Genomic DNA, 23,570 nt, shown 5'->3' with positions numbered 1-23,570 from the left:
CGAAAAGATAATACATTTGCAACATAGGTAGTCCAAATGTTTGGAAATGCATGTGTCTATAATAAGAAGTTGAATCCACGAGGATGTCAACAATCCTGTGGGAGCCATCAGGGAAGTAGTATGATGAGAGTCAGGCAGGACCACAGTGATAGGTTCAGCCACGACACGAAGTCCAGGACTCAAATCCAGAACTCAGGATAGAGGATCCAGGACACAGGATCCAGGACTCCGGATCCAGGACTCAGGTTCCAGGACACATGATTCAGGATCCAGGACACAGGACCGCAGCAACAGGATCAGCCACGACTCAGGATCCCGGCGTAGATAGACACCAAAAAGACATTTGGGGGAAGCTGGGTTATTCGGAACATGAGAGTACACAGGTACAGACAGAGAGAAGGAAGAAGTAAGGTGTCCCCGACAGTCTAAGCCTATAGCAGCAAAACTAACGTGTCTACGTACAAGGACTCCCTTAGGATAGGTTGAGGGAAAAGGGTAGCAAGTAAGAAGTAAGGAACAGAGGTGGAGAGGCACAACTTGTCTATGTACATGCACGCCCTTAGGATAGGTTGAGGGAAAGGGATAGCAAGTAAGAAGTAAGGAACAGAGGTGGAGAGGTACAACGTGTCTACGTACATGCACTCCCTTAGGATAGGTTGATGGAAAAGAGTAGGAACTAAGATGTATGCGCCACATCTATACCATGAGCGCATTGCTCCTAACAAGTTTTTTTTGGCACTGACACCAATCAACAGTTGTGCGTCGACTCGGCAGGGATCAAGGCACGTATATGCCTCTCCCTGCTTCCACCGTCTACACACACAACCAAATTACATCTATACCATCAGTGAGGGGAAATAGTAAGAACTAAGATGTATCGGTGAAGAGGCACAACGTGTCTACGTCAATGCACTCTTATTAGATTATTTTATCAACTATAAGCTTTATCAAAAAGGAAGGTCTTAAGCGCACTCTTAAAAACGGATAGGGTGTCTGCCGCCCGAACACAAACTGGAAGCTGATTCCACAAAAGTGGAGCTTGATAAGAAAAAGCTCTGGCTCCCATTGTACTTTTAGAGACTCTAGGAACAACCCTGCATTCTTGGAACGCAATGCCCTAGTCGGGCAGTAGGGTATAATGAGTTATTTAAGGTAAGATGGCGCCTGCCCATTAAGTGCTTTGTAGGCGAGAATAATTTTAAATTCTATCCTGTGTTCTATAGGGAGCCAGTGTAAGGCAGCCAGAGTAATGTGGTCCCTTTTCCGAACTCTGGTCAGTACAGGTGCTGCAGCGTTTTTGAATTAGCTGAAGCGACTTAACTGACTTTTTGGCACACCCTGATAATAAAGAGTTACAATAATCCAGCCTCGAAGTAACAAATGCATGGACTAGTTTCTCTGCATCGTTTTGAGGCAAGATATGCCTGATTTTTGCAATGTTACGTAGATGAAAGAAGGCGGTCCTTGAGATTGATTTTATGTGGGCGTTAAAAGATAAATCCTGATCAAATATAACACCAAGATTCCTTACAGTCTCACTGGTGGCCAAATTAATGTCATCCATAGTTAATATATCTTTAGATAGTTTCGTAGATTATTTGGGCCGAGTACAATAACTTCAGTTTTGGCCGTGTTTAACATAAACATTTTTAAAGTCATCCACGTCCTTGAGGCAGTCTTGCATTTTATTTAGATGATTGGATTCATCAGGCTTGATGGATAAATATAGTTGAGTATCATCCGCATAATAATGGAAATGTACAGAATGATTCCTTATAATATTGCTTAACGGAAGCATATATAATATAAACAAAATAGGTCCAATCACTGAGCCCTGTGGCACTCCATGGCTCATTTTGGTTTGCATGGAAGATTAATCGTTGACACACACAAACTGAGACTATTCAGATAGATAGGACCTAAACCAGCCTAAAGCAGTTAGTAGCAGTTCCCTTTATGCCAACTAAGTGCTCTAGTCTTTGCAATAGGATATCATGGTCGATAGTATCAAATGCAGCACTGAGAATTGATTGCAAGGCAAGAATAGAGACAAGTCCTTTGTCTGAGGCTATGAGAAGGTCATTTGTGACTTTAACCAGAGCTGTCTCTGTGCTATGATGTGTTCTAAAGCCAGACTGAACATTTTCAAATAAATCATTGTTTTTTAAGTAATGATACAACTCTTTTGCGATTGCTTTTTCAAGAATCTTTGAGAGGAACGGAAGATTAGAAATAGGTCTATAGTTGGCTAAAACCTCTGTATCGAGGTTGTGCTTTTTAAGAAGAGGTTTTATCACTGCTACTTTGAATGATTGTGGAACATAGCCTGATAATAAAGACGTATTCATAATATTTAATAAACATGTGTTAATTAATGGAAAAACTTCCTTTAACAGCTTAGTTGGAATTGGGTCTAAGATACAAGTTGATGGTTTAGAAGAAAGAATCATTGAATTCAATTGTTCAAGGTTTATGACTGAAAAGCATTCTAATTTACTGTCTAGTGTAATATTAGAACTTACGTTTCCGGGAGCTGTTGATAACACTATACTGGTCAAAGGCAAGAGTTCATTTTACTTTTTAAATAACTTTCCTCCCTTACTGTACATGCAGACATGCTATCGAGTTAAGTATTGATGGAATATCTTCCTTAAATGTGGCTATAGCACTAACGGATAGGTTTCTGCTGCAGGAGCCTTTGACTAATGGTTTGTAGTCTAGTAACAGTACTTCAGAAGTTACCAAAAAATGGTCGGATAAAGCAGGATTATGCGGTTCGACTAGTTACTCAATTTCAATACCATAAGTCAGAACAAGGTCGAGAGTGTGATTATAACAGTGGGTTGGTTTATTTACACTCTGACAGAAACCAATATAATCTAATATAGAGTTAAATGCAACAGTAAGGCTATTTTTATCATCGTCAACATGAATATTAAAGTCACCTACGATAATTACTTTATTTATTTTAAGTACCAAAGTTGATAAAAACTCAGAGAATTCTGATACAAATTCTGGACCTGGTGCACGGTAGACTGTAACAAATAAGATTGGCTGCAATATGAGTATTGATATGGCTGGGTGGAGTGGTCTTCATGTCTCAACCAAGTTTCAGTGAGATAGCATATATCAATATTATAATCTGATATTAAATCATTTACCAATATTGCTTTAGATGCTAGAGATCTTATGTTTAAGAGACCACATTTAATCTTCCTGTTTTGTTGCACTGTAGTAGTTGTTACATTTACTTTTATTAGGTTATTATGTATGACACCTCTATTAGGTTTTACTTTAAATTGTCCTTGGGCAGACACACGCACCGTTACTATTGGGTATTTTATTGGAGAGAGCGCAGAGAAGCGTGTAAGACTGCGACTCCGCCTCCTGGTCTCAACTCCAGTTTGTCATGGATTAAGTCCACAAAGCTCTGAAATGTTTGCCGAAATGAGATCTGCACCTTCCAGAGTAGGATGAATGCCGTCTCTCTTAATCAGACCAGGTTTTCCCCAGAAGGCTGTCCAATTATTTACGATGCCCACATCGTTTGCTGGGCACCACCAAGACAACCAGCGCTGAAATGATGACATGCGGCTATACATGTCGTCATTGATCAGATTGGGGAGGGGACCAGAGAAGATTACGGTGTCCGACATTGTTTTAGCATATCTACACACCAACGCCACATTAACTTTGGCGCATTCTGATTGGCATAAACGAACATCATTACCACCGACATGAATGACAATCCTACTGTATTTACGTTTATTCTTAGCCAGCAGTTTAAGATGCGCCTCAATGTCGCCCGCTCTGGCCCCCGGAATGCATGTGACTGTGGAGGCATCGGTCTCTAAATTCACGTATCTCAGAATAGAGCTACCAATAACCAGAGTTGGCTTCTCAGCAGGTGTCTCACTGAGTGGGGAAAATCTGTTCGATATGTGAACGGGTTGGTGGGGACCTGCGGGTCTCGCGTTATGCCCCTTCTGAACAGTCTGCTCAGGAGTTGCCAGGGGGCGGCTAGTAAGAGCTACCTCTTGCCGGTCCGCACCGACTAACATGGGCTTTACTGTAGCTGAGTTACTTTCCAAAATGCGGAGCCGGGCTTCTATGGCTATGATTCCCGCCTCCAACCTAGCAACTGTACTACATTTAACACATGTAGGCTTATCGGTACCAGTAAAGGAGGTAGGGAAGTAACCAAACATAATAATAATAATAATAATAATAATACATTTCATTTCGAAGCGCTTTTCCAGGTGCTCAAAGACGCTTTACAGTGGTGATAAAACATGATAAAATAGAATGGGACAGATAGAGCAGGAAATAGCACCCGAGGGTGGGGAAAGAGCCATGGCTATTTATCAAGCTAAAGTAGCTACCGTTAGCAAACCCGAAAGGAGTGTAAGCAACTGTGGAGTTGCAGTCGCCAAGAGAAGGAGAGTTGTGAGTGATTAAGCTGTAGTAACGTGTGATTACAACTTCAGGTAGCTGCCGTGATCAAGAATTGTAAAACGATCGATTAAGTTAAGTTAATATAAGCTATCAGCAGCAGAACAGACGCACAGGATAGCCCGGAGGTGACAACAACAACCGGAAGTGACAACACGCTTACCGCAATAGTGAGGGTCCATGTAGGAACACTATATCCTATCAAGCACTCTCACTTCAAACAGACTGGCCTCCCCTTCTCTGGCTTCAGTGTCTCTGTGGTCTGCCGCTTGTAACCCCTCCCTCCCCACCACCCCCAATCCAGTGAAGCGCGCTCCATGTTCTTGGCACCCACTAACAGCCACACTGGCAGGCCAGAGATAAGCATCTTCTTCCGCACAGGCGGGCACATGACTGAAGGAAAAGCTCCCACTTGCAAGGCAGCGATCCTATCAAGCGCTCTCATTCAAACAGACTGGCCTCCCCTTCTCTGGCTTTAGTGTCTCTGTGGTCTGCCGCACAGCTCAGCTGATCAAAGACTGTCAGCTTTGTTCCCTGATCTTCCCAACAAAACAGCTTGTATCACACTGCTTCTGACACCACAGATCCATGTCCAACACGGCAGTCTGTTACTCCTTCAACATCCTTCACAAATGTGCCGTTGTAATATTCTCTCATAAACATAGAAATCAATGCGAGTTCAATTCCATGTTGGCCTTAATATTCCATTTAAACACTTATTATGATTGAAAATACACATTTTCTTGAGGTTTTTCTTTTATTACAGCAGCTTTTTTCACAGATGTATGAAAAGCTTACTTGTTTTTTACCAATGTGTCAAAGTGTTTTCCCTGCAGGCATGAAGGAGTATACCTACACACAGACTATGTAAACATTTTAATTCAAGTTAAAGCATCGACATAATAAGAAAACCTGACAGGAGTATAATGCTCTGAATGTAATTTGATGTTCTTTGCTTGCACAGGTTTATATCGGCTGTTAAGTGCCTTTGAAATTGGTGATCCGACAATATTTTATTTTTTTTAGGTAGAAATAAGATGCAGTGTATAAAATGTTAAGTTGAATTGTACCAGAATATATACATACAAGGGGGGGGGGTTGTTTTGTTGGTTTGCTGTTCAAGATCACATATATGTACAGTATCTGTCCCTCTTCTGATTGATTGATTGATTGATTGATTGATTGATTGATTGATGCACTGCAGAGGGAACATCTAACATAGAAACAGTCAGATATACTGTACATACAACACTTAACGGGTGTTACCAACCAAAAATATTAGGGATGCTCCGATCGGGTATTTTGAGGCCGATCGCCTGAATCAGTATCGGCCGATACCAATCGCCGATCCGATCGGGTGGGTGGGGGCTATGGGGATCTTCCATTTAAAGTGATGTTTAAAACTCAGTTAATGGGGCTCATTTTTATATTGCTTCAGTTTATAATCGTAACGGATCGAAAAGTTCAGATACATTTTTCAATACATGATGCGCTTCCACAAACAACAACCAACATAATTATTACATTCAAATGAAGTACATTATTCAAGTTTACATTAACTTTGGATAATAACACGGGAGAAATAAACGGAAGCGCTCTCTTTTCCTCTCTCCCCCTCTCTCCCTCCTGACAGCCCGTCAGTATCGTCTCATGCAGCTCGCTGATCCAGTAATGAGTTACCCGACAGTGAAGAATAAATATATTTATAACTAGTTTAGCTAGTTCCAGAGGTAGATAAAATAGCTAAGTGTGTTAGGTCTAACTCTTAGTGTGTGTTTTCCTCCGCTCACCAGTCCCTCACAGCGGGCGGAGCTGCAGGATTTCTGCTTCACACACGTTGCATACCGCTATTTTATTGTCTTTTTCGGACACCTTAAAATACTGCCAGACCGGTGAAGCTATTTTGGCGAGCTTGTTTTGCCAAATGGCAAAAACACCAATGGACCACAGGAGAAATAAACCAAGGTCGGTATTCTTATCAAAAAAGTTAAGCTGCCAAACTTACATTAGCAACTCCTGATCAGAGGTGTGTAAATCCAAGATATAAATATGTTTATATATATCGTTTCCTTAAAATGTTCCCATATATCATGCACTGTCTGGCAGTTTGCCCCTGCCAATCGTACAGTGTTTTCCACTGAATACATTTGCTACAGCCTCCTGGTAGAGTGTGGGGGGGGGGGGCACGCGTTCCCTGGGAAGCAGTATGGAAACTGTCTGTATGAAACAAAAGAACAAGGCTGTCTGCAGTGGCAGCAGCATCAGTGTATTTTTCAGTTTAGGTGTTCATTGGAGTAGAGTTTTTTTCTCCTATACTTCCTAAAGATCACTTGACAAATGCTGCTAGAGTACACAGCTCTACTGTATCATATAACTCAAACTGCTGCTGCTGCTGCTTCTGAGAATGTGAAAGAGCAAAACCAACATTTGTAAAAGCTCTCAGGATAGTAAGTAAGAGTAAGCTATCATGCTATACTTTGAATCAATGGACATACATTTGACAAAGTAGAGATTATTTACATGAAAATCGAACTGTTTCACTTGAATATTATTATGAAAGCAATAACCTCAATTATTAGTCCTCGAACATAATTTTAATCACCATTCTTGCCTCTCTTTATCCCAGGCTCCAACCAGCCACCACGCTTCCTGAACTACTTCTTCTCGACCTACCTACTCATCTATGAAGATACGCCAGTCGGTGAGTCTCTATGGAGTGCCAGCATGTTGTATTTGCTGCACCTACCTTGTGTTCAAGGAAGTAAAGTAAAGCTGTCTTTGTGGATTGCTTTGTTTACTGCACAGAAATGGTCTGTCCTTGTATCCCTCTTGAATATCAATTGAGAAAGTGAAAACAACAAGGAAAGAGAGATGTCTTGAAAAACACACAGTGATGACAATGGATGTCCTCTGTGTGTGTGTGTGTGTGTGTGTGTGTGTGTGTGTGTGTGTGTGTGTGTGTGTGTGTGTGTGTGTGTGTGTGTGTGTGTGTGTGTGTGTGTGTGTGTGTGTGGTCATCTGAGTGAATTCTTTATAAATATACAGCTGGTTTTTGATGTCTTGCTGCAAGAGTTTGTCATCTATGATATCATAGAATTTGACATCTATTACTTTCATAAACTTGCTTACAGGTTATGTCGCACTGCTGTTTGGGTTACAATAGGAACACGGTTGTAATAGATTCCCCCTGGATCTACTATTCCCCCTTGGTATTTATTTATTTTTGTCATTTTTGTTGGTTGCCGTGATTGACAAGGCAATTTGAAGATGTCTGGCTTTTCATCATCTCTCAGGTTGTCAGTGGCTTGGAATTAAAATCCTTTATATTGGATTGATTTTTCTCGAAGTTTGTTTTTTATCACATGACCTTTTACACTCAGCCGGTCTGTCAGAACTGTGAGTCTGAGTCATGGAGTTTATCCCTGTCTACACCCTCAGAGTTGCTTGGCTCAGGCACAGACAACCTATTATGGCTTTATCAAAAATGTTCCAGGTTCACGAAAGTTCAAATACACTGCCAAGCCTCCATCATTGACACTATCCCAGTCACAACCACCTTCAGCTTCACACAACCATCATCATCATCTTAGCTGTGTGTTTTGTACTGCAGCCAGAAGAGGTTACAGCATCCTTCATCATCACCATTGCCCTCATAGTTGCCTAGTTTGACATGTTGTCCAACGGTACTAAACAGCCCCTGGCAGAAGGACATCTCTTTATCTAGTCAGCTTGAGTTCCAACCATCAAATGACATGCATGTGTTGGTGGGTGGCGTTGCTAATTTCCCTAACCACTCTATCCAGGTTGCCCTCTGGCTATGAATCTTTGTGTCCTATCATCAGGCAGCTGGGCTTCAGTCCAGAAAGGCCTTCCACTGGCCCAGAGAGCTGTCAGTCATGTCCTTACTCAGCATCTGATGGCTTTTTCAGTGGTGCGATTATGAGGGTGGCTGAGTGATCGGACCGTAACAATTTGTCAAAATTATTGTTTATTAGCTCAGCAGATGTCCTCGTCTGGGAGGCTCTCTGATCCACAGCGACACCCGATCGAGCCGCAATGTTTGCGTGTGTGTTCTGTGAGTAGAGGATGTGACATGATAGTGAATAGCTTTAGATTATTTTCACTACAAACACCTACATGTTTCTTCACAAAAACTTCAAGATTACTTATCCTCCAGCATGCTGGATTAATAGAGTAGCCCGGCAGCAATTTCAATGCTGACACCGCTTTTACCCTTGATTTGAATAAACAGTAGATTGAAAATACATATTTTCTCATCTCAAGGTTCAGTGCAATTTTGTATTCTTTGCACAATCCGTGCAAAGAATACAAAATTGTGCTTTCAGGGCACAATGGGGGTGGTTTAATCATATTCAAAACGACATGCATTCCTCTATACAGTACTTCATTAGACCATTATGGTACCACACATTTGCTGAACATAAATGAGCACCTGCCAAACGGCATGACTCGAGAGCCCAGTGATCAGGTTTCCACAGCCACTCTGATTGGTCAGGATCAGTTACCGTGGAAGTTGTTTGGCTTAGTCTTGGCTATGATGTAACGGTGCAGGGTTCATGTGAGCAGGTTGTATGAGATGACACCAAGAGCCAGTGTGTGTAAGAACTAATTGACTGACACATGCACACAAGGATCATTCCCCTGGGTGATCTCAGTGTCATCCATTACATATTTCCTAATTAATTGTCTATGGAGAAGTTCAAGACTTTAATTGCTAAGGACGTGGGTGCAAATAAAACTTGGATAGCAGGGAAAGTTTGAGAAAAAATAAGGATTTTATTAAATTAGTTACAGTTAGTCAGTCTTTAGGAGGGGTAACAAAAGCCTGACTTAATTAACAGATGACTTAAAAAAAGTACTCCTTTGACCAAGAGGTTCGTACTTCCTCTCCCAACTGCATGATTTTATAATCATGTTGGCCAGCCCGGAGTAAAGTGCAGGGGAGAGAATACATTTCTCGTATAAAAGAAAAGTAGCTCCTGTTAACCCCCCAATGGTTTTCATGAGAATGGCACAGTCCAATTATCATGGTCTCCGTGGGTGCTATTCATCAGCTTAGCTTTTCAGCAGGAAGGTGAGTTGAGCGGCATTCACGTGATTTCTTTTTTTTTTCTTTGCTCACCGCAGGGTTGGGCATTGCGTTGTATCAAGATTGATGCAAAACAAGTGATATTTGACCTTTTTTAGACAGATTTAGCACAAAAAAAACTCTTCTGGGGCCATTTGGGTGGATTTTCCATATCTCTGGCCCCCCTTGCTGGATTTTGACATGTGACATCTCTTTCTGACCGTCAGAGCCAATGGAATCGAGGGGAACTCCCATCTAGTCCTTATTTGGTAATATGTGTGTGTTAGACTGCTGCATAGCCAAGACCGGAAGCAGCAGCCACTCTAGTGGCTACCATTAGCAGCTAACTTTTGCTCTGCGATTTTTACATAAAAATGGAATTATGGATTATAAATGAAATAATTTTTGTATACAGAGACGTTAAAAACCTATGGATTAACCGATTCAGCCACGTTTTTTCTCGTTTTAATGCCATTGAACACGTCTTTTGATCAGATTGACAGCTACGGTGAGACGATCTCCCTAGAAGCTCCGTAAAGGTACGTGTTGTGATGTCTGTGTTTGCTTCCCCTGTCGCGAGTTCGGATCACTCAGTGATGATACTATATACCTAAATAATCTGTGGAACCTCAGCTTTAATCGGATGTTTTGTATGTGCAGCTACGATAAGTAATAAGGGTACTTTTATCTTGAGTTCTCTGCCAATGTCAGTTAGCATTTTTCGCTAAGGGGTAATTTAGATGCTTCTTATCAGACTTGTGTTTTGTTTTGGTAAAAATGGTTTGTATCGTCAGTTAGCTGAGATTATTTCCGTTAATCTGGTATAACACATTAATAGGTTCTTAAATATTAAGATCCCCTGAGACACAGTGCCGGCAGGGACCTTGGGGTTTAACGTTTAACAGGTTAAGTTTTGTTTCTATGGTTACCTCCCCTGCTAGCTTGCTCTGCCACATACAGCTGTTATCTGATTGGTTGCGCGTCAAAAGGTCAGTGGTAACGAGGTCAAAGTTGAAATAATGTGAACTTTGACGACAATTCGAGTGGTGCGCTTAGCGGTGTTGTAGCGGCACGGCTCTCTCCATCTATAGAAACAAAATTGCGAAGAGCTGTTTTACTTCCTGTCATGTGAATGCATGTGATTAAAATTGATTATGAGGCATGTTTATTTTTACTTATATTAATGACTGTCTAAGACCATAGGAAATACATATATTTACTTTGAATATATCCGTAATTCCCCTTTAGCTTCTGAGTCGTAATGCATTCTCATTATTTCTTATAAGAGTGATCAGGGAACATATCCAAGCACTATGGATACTTGATCAAAGACTAATAATAATAATACATGAGGCTTGTATAGCGCTTTTCAGGAAACTCAAAGACACCTGCTTTTCTCCCCCAATCATAGGCCAGTATGTCCGGTGGGGACCTGTAACGCAATGCGAGAAGTCCCTCACTATGTGTGAACTCTCACCTCTGACACTCTTACTGCTATTTCCACCACTCCAGTGCAGCTCTCATCGTCTTTCATGCAGGCAAACACAACATCTAAAGTTGATACACGGATGAGACTAAACCCAAGAGGAATCTTTAATCCTCACTGGTATAAGTGATGCCTGTGATGTGCGATTAGTTTCCATTAGAGTTCTGCTCTACACTGCAGTGAAACCACAAAGCCTCAGATTATTTATTTCAATATGTATAAAACGAGTATATCATGGTGTTCATTCTCTGCATGTATGTGTGTGTCCCTTGAGTGTGAGTATGCATGCATGTGTTAATGTTTCCATCATTTCATCACATGCAGGCGGCAGGATCACTCACTCTTGGGGGGGCAGCTAAAGACAGGCACTGATGTTTAAATCCAGTGGCAGATAACAGTGTGTGTGTGTTGTGTCAGGAAATGGGATGTGTAATTAGACGGAGAGAACACTTTGATTAAACGCTCTCATCTCCTAATCCACTTTGCCCTGATTCAGCAGATTAAGCTCTCTACTGAGTAATTAACTTGTGGAAAGAACACAACATTTGTTCAATATATGAAACGTCCACGCTCTGCTGGGATGGTTTGTGTTAGTCTTGTGTAACCCCCGGTTACTAAGACACTGAGAAATAACACTGACTAAAATGTCAACTTTATTTTAAGGCTTAGCACTACATACACAAACAATATAAATTATTTGAAACTAAAATATAAACAATATATTATAGATTCACAATATGCAATTTAGGACAACATGATTTAGACAATTCTTCATGAAAACATTTAAATGAGTGTGATTAGATAAATCCCCTGTCCATCTAAAGTGGTTGTAAAGCAAGGCTAAGCCAATCAAAGTTTAGACCCGCCCCATGTCTGCCCGTCTACCCGGAAGTGAGATGCACTGTTAATCCTTTTGGGACGATGACTCAGTAGCATTAGCACTGTAGATTTTGATTGTAGTTATTTGGACAACTTTTGATGTAGATTGACCGACTTTGCTACTTTTCCCCAAGAGCATTGCCTCTTATATGATACCCTTGTCTGGCGAGCTACCCATCGACCTATCTAAAGGAAGAGAACTATTACAGTTACCCACAACGGTGGTAGGACAAGAACTTGCGCATCTTTTCCTCTTCACAAGTTGAGAGCAAAGAACTGATTGATTATTGATTGTTTGATACTATGTTGAATATGTTATAACTATATTTGTATAGAAGTAATGTGATAAGTTTTCTTTCATTTTATTTAAGAATCTGAAATAACATTTCAAATACAGAGTCCTGTTTCCCAAAATTAGAATATATAGCTTAGCTACTACATTTAAATAAAACCATTAGTTTATATTAAATAGGGATAATTAACAGAAGTAATAACACTAAATGATATCAAAATAGTTATAAAATAAATAGGTACAAATAATTAAAACCAGGATACTCTCAAATTCAAGGTAACTGAATATATATGTATATCAAATGTTTATCTGAAAGAAAGAGGGAATAAATATTATAGCTTTCTGTACCTTTTCCAAAAAATGTCTGCTTTGTGTCTTTTCACCTTTGTTGCACAGTATCCATTTTCTCCTGAGCAACCTAGACTTCTGATGTGCTGGTCCACACACTGAAATGTCCACATTTATATATATTGGAGAGGTTTGATCGAAACTGATTCGTATAAATAATTCTGTGCTCAGCATTCACTTTTTTGGTGCATGTGTTACACTTGCAGTTTGTGCCAATCGAGCATAAGGCATCTCTGTCTGATTACATTTAAAAGTTTGGCTTAGTATACCAGTATTAAAACACTTCATTTATACGGCATTGGTGATTGTATTCAATTGTTGTTGCAGAGGAAGTAAGAAGCCCCAGAGAGTAGAACAGGAGAGAAGATTCTGGCATTTCATTACATTCGAAGAAAAAGAGACCCTCAATTATTTTAAAACAACCACTTCACTTCATTCATTGTGACTCGTTCACATTCATCGGCACACTTGTATTCCTTGTCGTTCAATAAAAGAATGTCGTGCAGCAAGAATATATAATTGTAGCTTTATGTTCCAGCATTATAATGCATTTAAAACAATTCAAATACCCAGCTTCCATCTCAGCTTTATCCCTTTTTTTCCATTTCATTTGCTCCTCTACTCCCTTTCATTCTTCTGCTGCCACAGTAAATACCTTGCACTTTTAATTAGCTTTGTGGCATTCCTAATTCAATAATAATTAAGGAGCAGGAAGTAGCCCCAAGGAGCAACTTATTAAAGCCTTCCCCTAAACGTGTTGATAATGTCTGTGTACTCTCCCCAGCCAATTCCCCACTGTCAGCTGCTGAGCGCACTCTACATTAACTATGGCTTGTCAACATTCCCTCCTCCGGACACACTCTCTCTTTCGCAGCCTTCTGATTGACTATATTGACTTTGTTAGCTGCACTCATAAACAAAGCAGTATTTATAACTATTGCCAGCTGTATATTGACCAGTGGCGAGCCGTGACTTTTATACCTAGGCCCTCTGACCCCCACCCCTTCCCTCGAGTTATTACGTCACAGCGTATACTTCAGCCGAATATCAAAACAACGGCCCGGGGTGCAAAACGCATCAATGAAAGCGACCCTCTACCACACAAAACACCTGTAAATAACCCTATTTGTGTTCTTTGAAATTGAAAAGGATATTGCATTGTGTTTGTTACTTTCGTTGCAGTTGTATGTCTTAAGTGTAATTTGGCATGCTTTTATTTTGAAGGTGAGTTAACGCTGTTGACAGGAAGTTGTTGTTGCTATGGAAACAAGAAAAGTTTCACAGCGGGCGGAACTTGTCATAAAGTCTGCGATAATAACACCCACCCATTTAGAGGGAAGATATGATTGGTCAATTGTACTGTCATTTGACATTACTCTGGTTCAGTTACTATAGCGGGGCCCTCTGTGAATTCATTCTTTCACACACACATATGGGTTTTGGGCCGAGGGCGACACCGTACTTCCGGTATCCGCCATTTCACGCGAGGTGCAAGCAGAATATCATAGTCTACTGCCTTAATCAATATAGTCAACTCTAAAATACCACATATATGCATTGGCATGATAATATTATTGTGACAAGTGGGGTATTCACCTGGTGTTTCCAGAAGATAGACGTAGATGCTGCCAAAATCGACCGAAGGCCACTGTCGAGAGTCGTTTTTCCATACATCTGCAGGCAGTCTGTAAGGGCAATCGGACAACCCACACAGCTCTAGTTTACGCTGGTAACGACCTAGAGCACACCCCTCAAGTCCAGAGATGTAATACGAAGACATGCAGCGATTTCTTCGGTCGTTAATTCAGAAAAAAAAACTAGTGCGCTCTGCCTGGCTACGTTAGCTAGCTGTTTATATTAGCACCTCCAGTATATTAGCACCTCCAGGAAAATGGCGTATTTATATATATATATATGGCGCGCGTTGCATTGTGGGTAGCTCGTGACGTCACTGTGTGTGAAAGAATAGCTGGACCGCCTGGACGTCCAACAGCTCCTCTCTCGCAGAGACGAGCTTCTTTCATTTAACCCTTCACATTCCAACATAAACTGAATAGGCAGATTCGAAGGATTTATTTCTTTGGAAATGTTATTTTAAATACAATTAAATCAAGTTATTTTGGTAAAACTAATGAAAAATATAACTAAAAAAATATATTAAAAAAAATATAATTTGTTTTAATGTTTTTAAATATTATTTTGTAGAATATCTTAGGCCATCACAGAGGGCCTAGAGGGCCCTGACGGCTCGCCACTGCTATTGACGCTGTTGGAGTGTGAATGCTCCTTGATCCTGATTGGACAAAAGCTTTCTAATTTAGAAGCTCTATCTAACATCTGTAGCAGAATTGCCTCAGAAATGCAGAATAGATATTTTTAGGCTGTAACTCACAGACCTCTCAATTCTCAATGTGTTATATGACAACACATTCTTAAGTTATCCTTTGACTAAATATGTGACTGATGAAGAAGTGTTCGAATTGCAACCTGTTTAAAGGATAAGTCCAATGCATTTTACCTGACATTAAGGCTGTAAGAATATATTTGTCCACCAGTAAAACAAACAATTTGGAAGCAGACAGTACTGTTTGTAATGAAATGCTAAAGACTACAGGAATAATTTGAATGCTTCTGCGAGGCTTAAGCTTTATCCTTGCTCAAGAATCTTTGTGTCTTGATATTGGGAAATCCATATTCGACTCCCTTTGAGTGACACTGGAGATAGGGCTCTGGCTGCTGATCAAATGATTAGAGAGAGTGTTGCCTGCTCTATGTGCAAATCACTGACTGACCAGCTGATGTACACAGCACCATGGGGCTCTAAGATATGTTCACTAGTGTGGAGCTCTTTGCAGAATGTCCTTTGTGAAAACAACAAACTGACATTTTGCAAATATTGCAGGTGCAAATGAGAACCTGAAGTACTCCAGTTGTGCATCTCGGTGACAAACGGATGAGACCTTTACCGGGATTGGGAGTGTGTGAATGTCTTCCACTGAGACTGTGAACAGGCTGTTCCTGCAAAAGTACATCCATGCACAGTGAACCGATCCCCTCAAATTAATGTTTAAAAACAACCCAATAAAGTGATGCACTCTTAACCTCAAACTGTTACTGAGCAGTATTCAGAGCTTAATGTTCCCACAATTCATAACTGTCTTGTCCACAACAACAGTTTTAATTGTTGCCAGTAATGCACCTACATTAGGAAGTGTTTTGGAAACCAACATTCAGGGTCCTATCTTACAAATGTTGCCAGAGGCTTTCAACTCTCATGGACCACAAACAAACATGTTTAGGAAGATTAACATTTGTTTTTTTGGTAAATTAAAAATGTACTTTATAAACATGTGCTGTAGTTAAATACAGTTAAGTAAATGTTATATCTGAACTTAAACTACTTGGCCATTATTTAAAGTTGATGAACATAACACCTGCTCCTCCGATATATATGTAGTAATATACATGAATTACCAATAATCTTTACGTAGCAACAACTACTGTATGTGGCTGAGTATCATGCTTGTTCTCATTATGTTGATTTTGTTCCAAAATATGTAATCTGCTTGCATTTCTCCGTAAGAAGTAGTGTAACATATTCTAAATCGGTGTAAACCCTTAATTATAATTTACTTTATAATTCTGAAATTACCTCACTACGCTGGCATCTTGTCTTGCAGATTACTACAAGACATCGGAGAATATTTTGACAGTCCTTTTACTCTACAGACCAGATAGTCTAGAGCAGAAACAGAAGCATAAAAAGAGAAATAAAAAAATAAGGCTAATGCTTAATCGAAAGGCAAATCAGGAAATTGTCAGGAGAAGAAGGCGGTGTCAGTTCCTCTGGGAGTAGAATATGTTCTTTGGAGATGTTGGCTGGTATTAGAGATGTCCCGATCCGATCACGTGATCGGGAATCGGAGCAAAAAATCGGGGATCGGGATTCTTTTTTATAATTTTTTTTTTTTAATTTAATGTTACAAAACAAAAATGACCATGTTCACGTCTTAAATTCATCCTGAGGACTTAGTTTTGGTTTAAAATTACACAACATCATGTATGTGTTGCTTTCTTTGGGCTTGTTTTCATAGACCTGGTTGCTTATTTCTCTGAAATCTGGCAACAGAGTGGGCGCAGTGTCTAATAGTAGCAGTAAGCTAACGAGAGGCTACGTTCAGCTGGTGACTCGGGAGTCGGGACAGAGCAAATGTCAGGAGTTTGGAAGTATTATAAAATTGAAAGCGAAGGCAGTGTAACAGCCAGATGCAATGTTTGCAAGGCGGAGGTTCCGCGTGGTGGAAAGAACAGAGCTACATTCAACACGACGAGTACACAACGGCCACTCAGGTAACGGCACTGAAACAACCGACACTTCCAGAGACTTTCAAAAGGAAAGAGAAACTGCCCCAGAACAGTGAAAAGAACACAATAACAGCCAAGATAGCTGAATTCATCGCGTTGGATGACCAGCCGTTATCTGTTACCTTTTTTTTCTCTTAATGCATTGCATAAAGATCGGATCGGGAAAAATCGGTATCGGCAGATTGTCAAAACCAAATGATCGGAATCGGATCGGGAGCAAAAAAAGGTGATCGGGACATCCCTAGCTGGTATCCATCCGTCTCTTAGCTCTAGATACGTGTGACTGTCTGACTACTAAAAGGGCAGCGCAGAGGTCTTTTTATGCTCCAGCTTTCGGGCCTCATTTGGACCAAATTGGAATGTGATGTGTGTGTCTCTCCTGCATTGCTGGACAACTGCTGTTGGGTCTGTCACTGTTTTATGAGTTGGCGGATGTGCATCAGAGTGAGAGTGGCTGTGTCTCTCTGTGTCTTAGTTTTATAAATCCTATCTACAGTAGCAGCTGCAGAAGTGAAGCATTCCTCCCTGTTGGGGTTAGAACCACCTGTTCTCAGCAGGAGATGAGTCCCCAACATGTCCAGGAGATATTCTTAATGACTGGAAGTTTTCCTCCCCACATGAAGTGTCCCTCCCTTACCTCCAATTTAGGAAAGGGATACACTTGATCTTCTTACTTCCTGTGACAGCTCTCTGCTGTCATTGAGCTGTTGCATTGACTCCCACAGTGGCTTCCCAATAATTCCAGCACACTGCCATCCAAGAGGGACCTCTGTTTTGGTTTAGTCAATCATCCCTTATCTCTCCCCGTACTGCTTTGCTCCCCCTTCCTCCCCCAGGAAATAATGGGGTCCGCGGTTCAGTGGTGTCTGCAAACACACCATCCATCATGGCGCCTGTGCTGGCTATATTGTCTGCACTTACCCAGCACGTGATGTGTTAGTGTTATTACGGCTCATGCAAACACTCTGGCCTCTCATTGCACATTGCTCCTGAGTTTCCACGAATGCTAAGCAGCCCATGCATATTTTAATTTCACCACTTTTCCGTAACCTTTTTTCCCTTGCTTGCTGACTTTTAGTCTTGCTTGTCTGCCTGCACCACAAAAAACATTTATTTCAACAAAAATGTGTTGCATATTCTGTGATAGTGTAGCAAACAAATGATACATGCATTTTTGAGAAATTTCAAAACAAAGCCAACTCGAGTTACTAACAAGAAAAACAAAATGTCATACTTTTCGTAACTGACATTCACAATGTCTTGATTTGCATTTGATTTATCCTAGTGTCAAATGAATTTAGTTAACTTGCCTAAGGACACATACAATATGGAAATATAACACAGAGACATAATGGCTTGGATAGATCATTTGTGGGTTTAAGAAGCCAATGGATAGCTCAAGCATTTGGAATGAACCACTGGAGAGGCCCATGTCTGGGTCCATGGTACATGTTGGAGCGTGAAGTAGATATTGGAGAACATGTTTATTTTTGATATTATCCAGGGTGTAATTATGCAATGTTTCCATGTATGATGTTGGTGTGGTGTAAAAAAAGGAAAGCATTATCCAACAGCTGACAAAAAGAGCAGCAAAAGTTTGTTCAGATATACTTTTATAGCAACATTTATAGAGTAAGTTGTTTTGAGACACTTTATACCAAACAGATCTTCCAGATTCCTTCTCAAATAAAAGTAGCAAACCCACATTGTAGAAATGCTCTTGGTGGCTTTAGTGTTGCATTAACATGATAGTACTTAGAGTTACTGTTCCTCAATAGTTAAGGATTACTACGGATCACCCTATTATTTATTCTGTTTATGGGTTCTGCCATTTTTCAATTGATGAGTACTTTTATTCCTTTACAGTATAGCTGTGTTTGTTATTTTCTTTCTTTCTGACGTACTTGTTATAAGTGCTCTATAAATAAAGATGAACACAAAGTTTACTTTTAAGTCTTAAAAACATTCCATATATGTGTTTTTTCTTGAACATTTTCGATGTAGCAGTCGGTTGTTATTCAAACAAGCCAATCAATACATTTATACACTCCATAATCCTGACATGCCTACATGTGATCTCAAACCCATTCCTTATGCAACAAAAGTATATGTTTATTCTGATATTTAAGTATACACGTTTGTAATGATAACTATTTACAACAATTAATCCAAACTCAGTGTGCCTGGTCTGTGAACTTGGCAGCTCGATTGGAGGACAGTTTGGCTGGTTGTTGGCGTCCAGCACCTGAGCAGCTGAAAGGTGACGGCTGGGACAGAGATCTGAACGATTGGACACTAAAGTAGCTCTTACTGTACGTGTCACTTCTGGTGTGAATTACAGCTGAAAGAAAGGGGAGGGCACACTGAACCATGACCTCGCAACTTCACACTCGACAGACTGGAGTCAGTTTACTGTTTTTTAGGTGTTTATTTATTGTAGGTCCTTCTTTTTAAACACCTGTAGGATATGTTATGTTAGTATAACGTTTAAGTTGCTTGGTCCAACATCTAATGTGAGAAGTATTTCTTCAGGGGTGCAATCATAGACACTTAACACTGATCTATCTGCATCTCCATTAAAGATCATGAGACTGTTGTCTGTGTGGTGTGGCTTAGGCTCTTCGGGTTTCCTGTGTAATGACCAAACAGAGTGAGAAGAGATAGAGACAACGAAGCTGTTGAATAGCTTCAGGCTGTGTGTGTGCTATTTCTCTGGGTTGTAAAAGTAAATTGAAATTGTCTGTGGGAACGTGGCAGGACACCAGCTTGAGCAGCGCGGCCGAGGCGCCCGGCTCTGAGCTGACAGCCGTCACTGTGATGGAGGGCGGATAGATTACCTGACCAACTGAGGACAGGCTTACACACACTGGCTCACATTAGCTAACACCACTTTAGGCTCCAACATTTTCTTTGACTCAAATAAAGTCTCTGAGTGAGAGACACAGAGAGAAATAGAGCATGCTGAATCATCATAGTGAGCACCACATTTTTTTTGATGGGGGTAGTTATCTTTTTTTTTTTTATTACCCCAAATTATCAACGTCGCCACTGTGTTTAGTTTGTTTACAAGTTTGTGTGTGTGTCTGTGTGCCTATTTGGATCGCCTCTGGTTTACAGTATACCCAGTTTAAACTTAGCAGCAGGTTGAATAATTAAAGTATTGGAAGGATGAACCCTTACCAGAGCAGTACGTATGCATTGTGTACCTGTGTTTTAGTGTATTTGTCCCTAACTAGAGATTTTCAAACTCCACAAGACTTGGAAATATAAAAAATATTTTACTGCAATTTTTCCGTTATTTCCTCATAATTCATTGTTTTAGTATTTGTTTACTAATGTGTGTTAGTGTGTGTGTGCACTCCATTCTTCATTACTGAGAGGTGCATTGCTGGGAGGCAGATCAGCGTCTTGCAGCTGCTTATCTAGCCCAGGTGGGTCATGGCTGATACCTGCCTGAGCCACGCAGAGCAAGCTAACCTGGAAATTGATGTTTCACATCAGCGACCACCTCTGCCTTGCAGGGAGGCTGTCGGAGTGAGGGCGGCGTGTGCATACGTGTGTGTGTGTGTGTGTGTGTGTGTGTGTGTGTGTGTGTGTGTGTGTGTGTGTGTGTGTGTGTGTGTGTGTGTGTGTGTGTGTGTGTGTGTTGTGTGTGTGTGTGTGTGTGTGTGTGTGTGTGTGTGGTGTGTGTGTGTGTGGTGTGTGTGTGTGTGTGTGTGTGGTGTGTGTGTGTGTGTGTGTGTGTGTGTGTGTGTGTGTGTGTTGCTTGCATATGTGTTTGTGTAAATGTATCTGTTTGCATTTTTGTATCTTTCTCTGTGCCCTTTTGAACACGCATGTGGCAGTTAGTGTCGTGTCTCGAGCAAAAATATGTTGCTGCTTTTTATGTCAGGTCAGGGTGTTTTGTGCATACAAAAAGAGCAATTTTCCAATTCAAAGGTGAGGAATTAAGAAAAAAATAACAGAGGAAAAGCTCCTAATATAAAAAATCTGAATGTTTAGAAATACAGCACACCACAGAAGATTTGAAAGTTTAAAACATATTGTTTCTGTGGCGTGCATACTGTTCTAATTATGACTTTGAAAATGACTTCCTGCTGAGAGAATAGCCTGTTTAGAGTCCTTTAAACACCATATTCTCACCCCCTGTTGTTGTTAGCAATAGCTTCTCATTTAATACAAGTTCGATATGTCTAAAGCTCCCTTACACACCAAACTGACACCAAAGAACACCAAAGAACACGTCCCCACGGAACGTCGCCTCACGTCGCCTCACGTCGCCTCGCGTCGCCTCACGTCGCCTCGCCTCGCGTCGCCTCGCGTCGCCTCACGTCGCCTCACGTTGCCTGCGTCTTGGCCATGTTTCGCACTGGAACACACCGCAAAGACTTCAGCTGACGGCCAAGTTGCACGTACGAATTGCGCATGCGTGAGTGGCAATAACTCTCCTTACCAGCAGGCGTCGGTAGTGTGTATTCGTCATTCAAAAGAGGCAACAACCGGAAGACAGACAACCGAGAGAAGAAGAACAGACAGCGTGATATAAACAAACAACAAATAGCGTGTGCGTTCCATTTTCACTCTACAGCGAGAAGCTCATGGGGCTTTCCCAAACCTGTGTCAAGCGCTGGAGGTAAATGAAATCTCAGATGTGCCTTCTTAATAGTTTGTTTGGGTCCCTCACTTCCGTATCGCTTCATGCGCTGATTCGCTAGCTGAACAGCCAATCAGAGTGATTTATTTGACCGACAGCGTACCGATTCAACATGTCGAATCGGCGGCGGAAGGTGTCGGCACAGCCTAAAAGACACGACGGTGCAGTACACACCAATCTGAGTAGGGCAACACGACGCTCATCGACGGCCCGACATCTATCGACGCCAAAATCGGCTCGGTGTATAAGGACCTTTAGACCAGGAGCCAGACGAGATGAACATGTTTTATTTTTTTATTAAGCACGTGCTAAGCTTTATCTTGTGGCGGAAAGTGAACAGTGTTTTTTAATGTATTATTATTATTTTGCTCTTTTTCAGGTTTCATAATTGTGCTTTGTGCCCCTGCTGTGGACATGTTGGCAATGTTAAAAAAAGTGCTTTTATTTTTCTCAGACTGCCTGTGCTGCAGCACCTCTTTTCACCCTCTGTCTGAAACCAGAGCCCAGTCTGCTCTGATTGGTTAACTGGCTGGCTCTGTTGTGATTGGTCAACCTGTTTAGCGATTGTCCCGCCCCTTAGCCTATCACTTACAATGTGTTAGAGCTTCCAGGGGGGGAATGTGTGGGAGAGAAATTAAATGTTAACCTTCGCAGGCCATTTACAGTACAGGCACACAAAGCATAACACTCTACAGGAAAGGGAACACCCCAACATGAATAGGACCCCTTTAAGTGACCATAACATTCTAATCAGTTCCAGGAAAGCACCTTTGCTAAATGATCATTTGGATGACATGCTGGATCAGCTTATATTCGATGTGTGGAGGGTAATGTCAATGTTGGTCGTCTGAGGCTGGTGTGCATTCTATGAGGAAAGGTTATATCGTCCTTGTCTTGAAAGCTGACATTTGTTCTCATAAAGGCCAGCGTGCTGGTGCCAGATAGGATTAATTGACAAGTGGGTGCTTGCTCTCTTTGTCCTCCATTTACAGGCCGGTCTCTGGCTCGAATCTGCCTGCTTTTGTTTACTGGTGTGTTGATGTATTGTCTTCTCCACTGGTGGAGATTGATCCCGCCTCACTTATTACTCTCTCTCTGCAACCCCTGGTTACGCTCTCATTATGCTTCTGTATGCCACTGTGCATTTTGAGGTGATGAAACTAGGCCGATTGTCGAACCTCAGATTGAGGAGGAACAATGCGGATTCCGTCCTGGTCGTGGAACGACGGATCAGCTTTTTTACTCTCGCAAGGATCCTGGAGGGGGCCTGGAAGTACGCTTATCCGGTCTACATGTGTTTTGTAGACTTGGAGAAGGCGTATGACAGGGAGAGCTTCTGGCTCAGAGAGCTGAGCCAGAAGGCAAAGCTCTCTGTCTACCGGGCCATGTTCGTTCCTACCCTCACCTATGGTCATGAAGGATGGGTCCATGAACGAGATTGCGGATACAAGCGGCCCGAGATGGGTTTTCTCCGCAGGGTGGCTGGTGTCTCCCTTAGGGATAAGGTGAGAAGTTCAGTCATCCGGGAGGGGACTCGGAGTTGAGCCGCTCCTCCTTCGCGTCGAAAGGAGCCAGTTGAGGTGGTTCGGGCACCTAGTAAGGATGCCACCTGGGCGCCTCCCTAGGGAGGTGTTCCAGGCACGTCCAGCTGGGAAGAGACCAAGGGGTAGACCTAGGACCAGGTGGAGGGATTATATCTCTTCGCTGGCCTGGGAGCGCCTTGGGACCCCCCAGTCAGAGCTGGTTGATGTCGCCAGGGGAACTGCTACCCCCGCGACCCGACCACGGATAAGCGGGAGAAGATGGATGGATGGATGGATGGATGGAAACTAGCCTTTTGAGCACGGATACATTCGTTGTCAATTTAGAGTTTGCACTTACTATCTTTTGATATGGAAATATGTGCCAGGAACAGTGATAGGCCCAGAAGGCATATGTCATATGCATATGTCTGTGTGAGTTGTGTGTATATTCACATGAGTTTATGCCCACACTAGTGGGATAG

At 41.6% G+C, this 23,570-nt stretch overlaps 2 protein-coding genes across 2 annotated transcripts in view; one reads left to right on the top strand and one right to left on the bottom strand.

Moving 5' to 3' along the window:
- Positions 1-23,570, top strand: part of cdh23 (cadherin-related 23) — a 243,773-nt gene that overhangs the window by 13,674 nt on the left and 206,529 nt on the right. Inside the window, exon 3 of the mRNA XM_034100803.1 lies at positions 7,079-7,153. Coding sequence (XP_033956694.1) covers positions 7,079-7,153 — 75 coding nt within the window. The remainder of the gene's footprint in view (positions 1-7,078; positions 7,154-23,570) is intronic.
- Positions 3,141-4,355, bottom strand: LOC139435293 (uncharacterized). The gene is made up of 2 exons (XM_071205763.1): positions 4,310-4,355; positions 3,141-4,210 (listed from the first exon to the last, which is right to left on the bottom strand). The coding sequence occupies exons 1-2, from the start codon at positions 4,353-4,355 to the stop codon at positions 3,408-3,410; spliced, it is 849 nt and encodes a 282-aa protein (XP_071061864.1). The 3' UTR covers positions 3,141-3,407.

The sequence above is a fragment of the Pseudochaenichthys georgianus genome, chromosome 15 (genome assembly GCF_902827115.2).
Source record: "Pseudochaenichthys georgianus chromosome 15, fPseGeo1.2, whole genome shotgun sequence".
Lineage (NCBI taxonomy): Eukaryota > Metazoa > Chordata > Actinopteri > Perciformes > Channichthyidae > Pseudochaenichthys > Pseudochaenichthys georgianus.
This window is presented reverse-complemented; position numbering and strand designations above follow the sequence as displayed.